Consider the following 8,406-nt stretch of genomic DNA (forward strand, 5'->3'; position numbering starts at 1 on the left):
CGTGCTGCCATCCAATCAGGTGAACGTCACGTCATAAGGCATTCACACACTCACTCCTTGTCCCTGCCTACCATCTTGGCTCTGCATTTCTGTGCCGTATTAATGCAGAGCAAAACTTAATAATCACCAAAAAGGATTTAACGCCCAACAGAACTGTGATCACCACAAACCAGGCATAGTATCGAAGTAACTCACCCATACTGTATGTAAGTACAATACACGAGCTGCATAGGTTGTACATACAGACTAATGGCACTTCTTGTGCCTACTACCGAAAGGCCAGCATAAGCTTCAGACTCATATAGCATTGTACAAGTCAACCTAAATGCAACATGCAGGGTTTCAGAAATCCAGATTCGGAAGCTGATACCAGATTTCTACCAACATGCAACATTGAGACCAGTAGAAGGTGGGGGGGGCCACTGTTTGCTTGCTCCTAGATAAGGATGGAACCTAGTCATGATGAGTATACCAGTGATAAACCATTTGAGTCTGAAATGATGGTGAGCATGGGACTGTTTGAAAGCTGGGCAACAACAGTCAGCAAGGAAGCAACCAAGTTGTTTTTTATTAGGAAGTCCGCATTGAGAAGTTTAGGTTCCACCTTGGATTCATGTGCTGAACACAAAGCCACGAAAGAACCTGTACGGAACAAAATACAAACTAAGTAATTGTGTTATTGAAAGGAATGTACCTATGAATGGCATGAGCATGTGTTCCATCCATAGACAATCTTATTTCCCTCAAAAGACGTTATTTAATCATGAAGCAACACAGCACAAAATGCATTAAGCTACGTTGCATGGTAGAAGCATGATATTCCATTATTCCATAAGCTTAGTTGATTTGGCAAGACCAATGCTGCTTGCTATCCCATTTTATATGTCCAGGGACTTCAGGTAGAACACTCGCATTGGGCTATAAGTCCCAGTATAATCTTCTGGGAAAAACTATAATGGGTCTTATCATTTGATTTGTTTCCTTATCTAACTATGGAAATATATAACCAACCGAAAAGACTAACAATTCCAAGCTTGGAAAGTAGCAAATCACTGGGTCAGGTATTACTAAACTAGTTTCCTCACCTAAATGGAAGATTATGCATAAAGGCTGATGTGGTTCCAAGCTTAGAAACTAAAAAGTTGCCACAGACATGCATAAGTTTGGGATAAGTAATGTGAGGTGCCAGCAACATACCTAAACAAAGCTTCTTCCAAAATTGGAAATGTCAGCACCAGGCAGAAGATACAACCAGCTTTCTGTTCTTCCAGCCAAGATAAAGGACACCATCCTTCTCCTCAAGCCTGTAACAGCTGTGGTAACTATCCAGCAGTGTTTTGATGGTACTGTTCACCACTGGACTTAACGGGTATGGTCTAAATCCAGCCATGGCAAGCCTTGCCCTCCATTTTCCGAAAGGTTCATGCCTCTCTATTCTTTCCGCACCTTCGCAAGCAATTAAATTGACAATATCTCTAGCAACACAGTGCTGCTCAGCGCTAATGCGCTTCTTATCATCTCTGGGGCGAGCAACATCTATCGCCTCAAACATTGCTGTATAATAATCAAGCGTCTCCAGGTATCTAAGAAAGAAAGGTGCCGTGTTCGTATTTGCCTCCTGCTCTACAAGAGTCACCACCCTTGGAGAGAGGCTCTTGACCATTCTCAATATCCTATCACGATGGTTTTCTATGCCCACACTCTCATCAGGTGTATGATGCAGCTGATAAGCAAAATTGACAACAATTGCCTCCCCAGGTCTTACACAAAGATGTTCATACATAACTTCATGACTAGCTGCTGGAACAGGATTGAACTCAAAGGGCAGACCACATTTCTGGGCAATGCTGTGCAACCTCTGTCCAACTATATCCAGTCCACCACCTCGGGCATGAGCAGAATTTGAGTCATCTATGCCAGTGATTCTTAGGTATGGTCGTCTCCCAGGCCTTGAAGCAAGGGCCTGAATCATAGTCATCCACTGACTCCCCTGAGCGATTTGGAAATCGATGATGTGAATAAAGTTTTCACCCTTAACAGCATCAGCTATGGCACCATTGGCAGACATGTAACCAAACTTAAAGAATGGACAGATGTCGTAAAGAAGATGCATATAGGACATGAGCTCAGAACTCGTAGCCACAGGCTCTTTGCACTTCAGAGATTTATATAGGGCATGTCCAGTGAAAGAAAGCCTCGCAATGAGACCTTCCAACATATAAGCTCCCAGACGTTGCATCGGTTCACCAGACACAGAAACCATCTGCCTTAACTCAGACATTAGTGCGTCCATATAGCAAGCATTCTCATCAACAGCCTTACCACATGCTATAATTACCTGCCTCAAATCCCCGGTTTTAATTCCCAAAAGTTCTCTCCAGTTGTTTTCATGCAAAGCAGTGCCAGAGAGTAAGGAGCTGTCAGGGCTGCCTATGTCAGAATCAGGTCCGAGCATCACATTTTCTAGATCCTTAAGTGTCCAACTGGGAACCTGAGTAACACATGACGCACTTGGAGAGGAACCATATGCATGATCTGAGTGGCTCTCCTGCTGAGACAGGGGACTCCCACTTTGACTCTGAGAAGAGGTAGAGCTATGTGCAGGATAAACACAGTTGGCTGAGGACGAGTCTAGGGTGCAGTACTGTGTTTGAAAACCTTTAGCTCTAGAATTACTGGTCTGCAATCCGTCATCAGAGGAAATGTAGTGACCATCATCATGATTTTGTGGCATATAGTAAGTACCATTGCCCCCAACTGGCACTAGATTGCCATTGTAGTATGGTATTTGGGTATTGTCCGGATATCTGTACGACCGATTAGAGGCATGTGTCGACATATTTTCTAGAGCAACCTTGTGGGGAGTAGGTATATGCTGGAACCCAAAGATATGATCTTGCCGTCTACCACAAAATGCTCAGCATGATGATATCGACTGGACAAGACAAACAAACAAAGGTAAGATGAATTTGAAGTTGTAGAAAAACAAAGTTACTGGTAGATCATAACGGAAGAACAGATAAATAGTACAAACCTCTAAGGTACAAAAATAATAATAATAATTTCCCATTCAACACGTGAAATCGAATGTAAGTTATTACTTAAAAACAACTACCCAGTGGGAACACAGAATAGATCCATAAAGAGTAAATGCGTATACAGACATTTAATGGGTTAATTTAAAATTAGTTGGTATCATGGCCCTGGTTAATGACAATTGGTCAAGACTTAATAGACATGCTGATGTCTGGAAAAGCAGGGCAAAACATGCTAGGTGCACCACCCAATCTAAACATGTCATCTTATACGTTTTGTGCAGTATAGAATTTAATGTTTGCATGTTGTGTCAGTGCACATCTTCTAGCACCTGCTGGAGTACCACATGTGATATTCCCTGAACCGTGATATTAATGGTACATAAGGAATTGTGTCGGTGTAAGTATTGTAGCATTTGTGCTCGTACAACATGGGAAATTCACCAATGTTACTACAACAGCACATAAGGAGCAAAGTCTAGCTTCGTTGTGTGGTGTAACTGTAATGGACAACAAACACATAAATAGATAGTCGCGTTGAACAATTGCAGATAAGACGATCCAGCTTAAAGGCTTAAGCACAGGAAGTGCATCAAGTCAAGGTTTGAAGAGATCATAAATGGACTGTACAGAATCAACAAATTCTCCTTGTTGGATTTTATTTGTTGACGTACCAGTACCACAGATTTATGCCATGGCAGTATGACATTGAAAAGAATACATGCACAATTATCAAATCTGCAAGTTGAATCCCAATAGTCTCACAGGCAATCCTGATATAATCCTCCATAAATAACAGAAGCTAAGAAATTCATAAAAGATGAATGTCAAATTATTAAACTTCTTTTTGGAAAGTCCATTTATAGGCCTGTCGCCAACGTAGCTAGACCAACTCCCTAAACACTTAGCAGTGGTATCCAAATTCGCTCCCTCCCTCCCTCTCACCCACTTAGAGCAGCAGAACAGGAGCAAAAGCAGGACAGAGGAGGAAAAAAATGCAAGAGAGATGTCATTTTCTGATCCATTGGAATTAATAGAATCATTTAGCTGGGGTGTCCAAAATTCCAAGCGCATCTGGTATGGCAGCAACATTTTGAGAGCAACTGTGGCCATCATAAATCGTTCGTGGACCAAAGATGAAATACACAATCTTGCAAAGTGCCTGCCTGTAATTACTAGGTGTCGCATGGTTGCACGCCAAAACATCAACATGGTACTGGACGACCACATCCTCCCCACCAAACAACGAGTCAAAAAGGTTGAGATGATGAAGTGACGGTGCCTATGCCATGCAGCTCCCGTTCTCCAGACATAATGAACTTTGTAGAATAGGACATGGGAAGGGAGGGGAATAGGCAATAACTGTTGCAAAAAGATCGAATTTAGTAGGTAAAATCATGGTCAGATCCGAATACAAGTACCATATGTTAGGGGTTTGGGTGTTTGATTTCGCGCAGCAGGATGGGAAGGGAGGGGAATAGGCAGGCATACCCCTGTCGGATGTTCGTCGCCGGCGAAGCGCCCGTCGCTCGACGAACAACGGGCAGCGCAACTCGCCCTGTCGTCGCCGCTAGGAAAGGAAGACCGAGGCCGAGAGAAAGAACAGAGAAGTCGTGGGAAGGGAGGGTGCTGCCGCACCAGCCGGACTCGAGCTGCAGCTGGGCAGGGGAGCGTGGAGGGCGGCGCACGGGCCGACCGCGTGGAGAGCGGCGGGCGCTGGGGGAGCGAAGGGAGGAGATGGGTCGCGGTGCTGAAGGAGCGGGCCTTGTTGCCGTGTGGGCGTGTTGCCCGTCAAAGGAGAAGGCACAGCTGCTCCGCCGGCGGCTACCTGCCAGATGGTGGGGCCGCGAGCTGCTAGGGCCGCCCTGCTGAGAGGAACTCGTGCCGACGGAGGCCCGCCCAGCGCATCGCCCGTCAGGCCGTCACCGTCAGACGGGTGGAGGCGCTGGCACGCCGGCACACCGGATCTTGCGGGGAGGAGAGGAGGGGAGGGGACACCACAGCCGCCGATGAGAGATACGAGAAGACTGGCGGCTAGGGTATGGATGGATGGGGTGGGGATTTCGGGATGAATGAACTGGAGAGGTGACAATCATTTATATGTGTAGGTCTGCTTATTAGGTCTGGGTTGTACATGCTATTAAGGCTAATAGATAGGAGTAGTTCGGTTACTCGGTAACCAAGCCCAACAATCGGAAAAAAAACCGTAGTTAATTTGGTTATTCAGATCTGGCAACCGAATTTAGAACTGAAAATATGGGTTTTGGTCTCCGTTAACTATGCTTACCCCTAGTCGTGGGGATGAATAAAACTACAGCAGATGCCGTCCCACGGGCTGGACAGGTTCGACCAATTTTGTTAGAGAGAGAGGAGAGTAAAGACTCCATGATCTAAACTAAATTAATATCTCAACATAAAAAATTAACAATTTTAAAAATCAGACTAACATTCGAAAATAACATAATCAATATTTTTAAAACATATATCAATATTTTGTAGAAAGTAGTACAATCAACATTTTCTATAGGCTACATATGAGTAGAAGAAATTTAACATTTTCTAAAATAAAAATTAATATTTATGAGATGCTAGTTTTTTATTTATTCTTCTTCCCCAAAGTCAGTAGCTCTAGGGCCACCGTGTCAAGCACTAGCAGCACATGCTGGAGGTAGACGATATCAATAGATCACAGCGATGAATGCGGTGGGATGAGCACTCGCAACTAGCACGGGAAGCCATGGTTGGATGTTATGCACGGGGGGTCGCAATAAGCACGGGCGGTGCACGCAGTGGTGGAACATGAAGCAAAATATAGAGGAAGACAATTTGCTTCCAGATGGCCGCTTGTTCTCTGAATTAGCTAGACAGTTGGACTTGGATGGACTGCAGCAATACAACAACAATAACGTCTTAAAAAAGTGGCAAGGGGCCCGGAGCCCATTATAGCCTATATAGAGATCTACCACTGGGTGGCAATAAGGGTGGGCGTGTACACGAACGGTCCAAATCTGATAGAAATATTTAGTCTTTTATTTTTAAAATATTATCTTAACATAATATGCCGATTTTCACATTAAATTTTTTATCTTGTAAAGAATACTTTTAGAATATTATTAAAATTAAATAGATATATACTTCTTTCAAGATAATATAAAAAACTATAAATATTTTTTCTTTTAATGATGGTTCTAGATAAAAGATTTTTTAATAAAAATATCATCATCGCTACTTAAAAAAATGAACATTTTCTAAGTATGATATTATAAAGTAATGGTTATGTTTGTAATTTGTCTAACACAACTACACTGCGATCGATTAAATTTTCGGTGAAGACAACCAACCGACAACTTCCTTATCACTAAAGTTTAGGAGTTGCCATGATATCTTCCAAAATATTTTAGTTAGAAAGTTAAAAATATATTTAAACAAAAACAACTTGCAAAACATATGAAGGTTACGTTCTTCTATAAATTTAGGATTGTTAGTTTCAAAGTAGTTAAGAAAATTTTATTTTCATTTGAAAATAAAGTCTACACTTATTTAACAATCATGTAATAGAATGATATATATTTAGAAATAAAATTAAGAATATATGTACAACTATTCGTATAATTCTACGTCCGCCACTGCCACCTATGTTATGCAAAATTTTCCTATACCCTGCCCTATATCTGCCTGGTCCTAGTGATATGAGCACGGTCAAAGCAAAAGAGCTGATCATGAGAAACATTTTTTTTTCTTTTTCCCCTTTTAAGAACTACCAAAAATTCTGAAAAATAAGGTCACAACAAACAATCGATTCCACAGCCCAGATGTACTAGGGTTTCCGAATTTTATCCTGGCGAGCAGGTTTCGGATTTCATTTCTCAGAGCAAACAAGAGATGCTGACCCCGACAAAACAAAACCCTTACCAGCGAAAGAAGAAAGCAATCCAATTCCGAGTGGATCTCCACTCCACGTAGGACAGCCACTAGAGAGGCGGAGCTTGCTTGAAAAAAGTAGAGAGGCGGAGGAGGACTGCTATTAAAAGATAATTCTGGGTGGGAGCAACTTCACTTGGGTGGAAGCCCGCGCGGCTGCGTTTGCGCCCATCGGTGTGGTAGAGGCAACCGGGTTGTGGAAACAGAGAAGGCAAGGAGCGGGTTCGGGAACCGGCGGGACTGGTGGTGGCTTCCGCTGCTTTACTCACTGTCGCCGAGAACGGAATGACGAGGACTAGAGGAGGAAGAAAAAGGCTCCCTTGCTTGGTGAGATCCGAAGGGGCGGCGGGGGTATTTCCGTCACTTCGCAGATGAGAAAAAGGAAGGATGAGAAGCCAGGTGTAGAGTGGATCCGTGATTCGCATGTGATTATCGCCGGCCGCTTCAGTATTAATACTACAACTACAAGCAACGTAGGGCTAAATAGTTAAACAAAAAGATCAATAATTAATCCTCGATTAGTTAAAAGGAGTATGCATTAAAATATGATCCCCACCGGCCACGGAATAATGAGCAGGCTGGCATATCCCACCCACCAAACTAACCAACAGCTCGTGGCTAATGGCCTTGTTTGCACTTGATTAATCGCTTCTTTTTTTTAGAGATCCCGGCCGGCTGGCTTAATTAATCGCTTCGACGCTACCTCCTGATCACCGTACGCCGGCGCGTTTTCCTTGAAGCGAGATACTCCAACACCATAGCGTCGACGCGTCTCGTTTCCGGCTCGTCGTGCTTGGCCTTTTACGCCGATGCCATGGCCGTCGCTGTTGCTGGAGAAGGGGGCATGCCCGTGTCACTGTTCGTTAATCGCTGCCCGTCCGTGATGGCTTGGCAATAATTTGGACTTGAGGTTATCACTTCAACGGCGTGGCAATTAGGAAGGGTGACGGGGCTGTCGTGCGCAAGTTGCACAAAGGTTCCTCTTGAGGCTAGATTGTTTGGACTCTGGATAAATTTCTCACCAGTGCCATCTACTAGCCTGTTTGCTGTACGTCTGTACCTGCAGAACGTACTTGCAGGTCTTACTAGCTAGCTGCCACGACTTGTTTGTAGTCTCGTGTGGTCAAATGTGATGGTGACACAGGACTCCCTAATCTGTTGTTGTCGTGCTCTTTATCACTATCACTACAAGACAATATGTGGTTCCATTTTTTACGCTGACTCCCTTCGGACTCTCGAGGTTTCTGAGAAGCTGCCGGTGGTCTACGAAGAAAACGCCGGCCTCCTTTGAGACTCGATTCACAGGCTCACAGTTAAGTCGGCAAGTGTAAAAATGCTGCTCCCGTCGGCAGCTTGTGTGGTTAAAAACGGCGCCGTCGTCCGAAGACTTGCGTCTCACACCACAGCAGCTGCTGATCACCCGACGTTGGGCGCGCCGTCCAATCGCCGA

The 8,406-nt window shown here is 44.0% G+C and overlaps 1 protein-coding gene across 4 annotated transcripts; it reads right to left on the bottom strand.

Moving 5' to 3' along the window:
• Positions 1-156: 156 nt before the first annotated feature.
• Positions 157-7,274, bottom strand: LOC112872604 (scarecrow-like protein 21). 4 transcript variants are annotated; one of them, XM_025935659.1, is made up of 4 exons: positions 4,527-5,107; positions 4,202-4,397; positions 1,198-2,935; positions 157-642 (listed from the first exon to the last, which is right to left on the bottom strand). In XM_025935659.1, the coding sequence occupies exon 3, from the start codon at positions 2,837-2,839 to the stop codon at positions 1,229-1,231; it is 1,611 nt and encodes a 536-aa protein (XP_025791444.1). In that variant the 5' UTR covers positions 2,840-2,935; positions 4,202-4,397; positions 4,527-5,107; the 3' UTR covers positions 157-642; positions 1,198-1,228. The 4 variants fall into 4 exon arrangements, with proteins under 4 accessions (XP_025791444.1, XP_025791446.1, XP_025791447.1 ...); XM_025935661.1 differs by lacking the exons at positions 4,202-4,397; positions 4,527-5,107 and adding an exon at positions 6,948-7,274; XM_025935662.1 differs by lacking the exon at positions 4,202-4,397 and having other exon boundaries at positions 4,864-5,107.
• Positions 7,275-8,406: the final 1,132 nt, after the last annotated feature.

The sequence above is a fragment of the Panicum hallii genome, chromosome 9 (assembly GCF_002211085.1).
Source record: "Panicum hallii strain FIL2 chromosome 9, PHallii_v3.1, whole genome shotgun sequence".
NCBI lineage: Eukaryota > Viridiplantae > Streptophyta > Magnoliopsida > Poales > Poaceae > Panicum > Panicum hallii.

Coding starts and splice junctions, on each gene's coding strand:
- LOC112872604 (XM_025935661.1), bottom strand. CDS start 2,839: ATGTCGACACATGCCTCTAATCGGTCGTACAGATATCCGGACAATACC.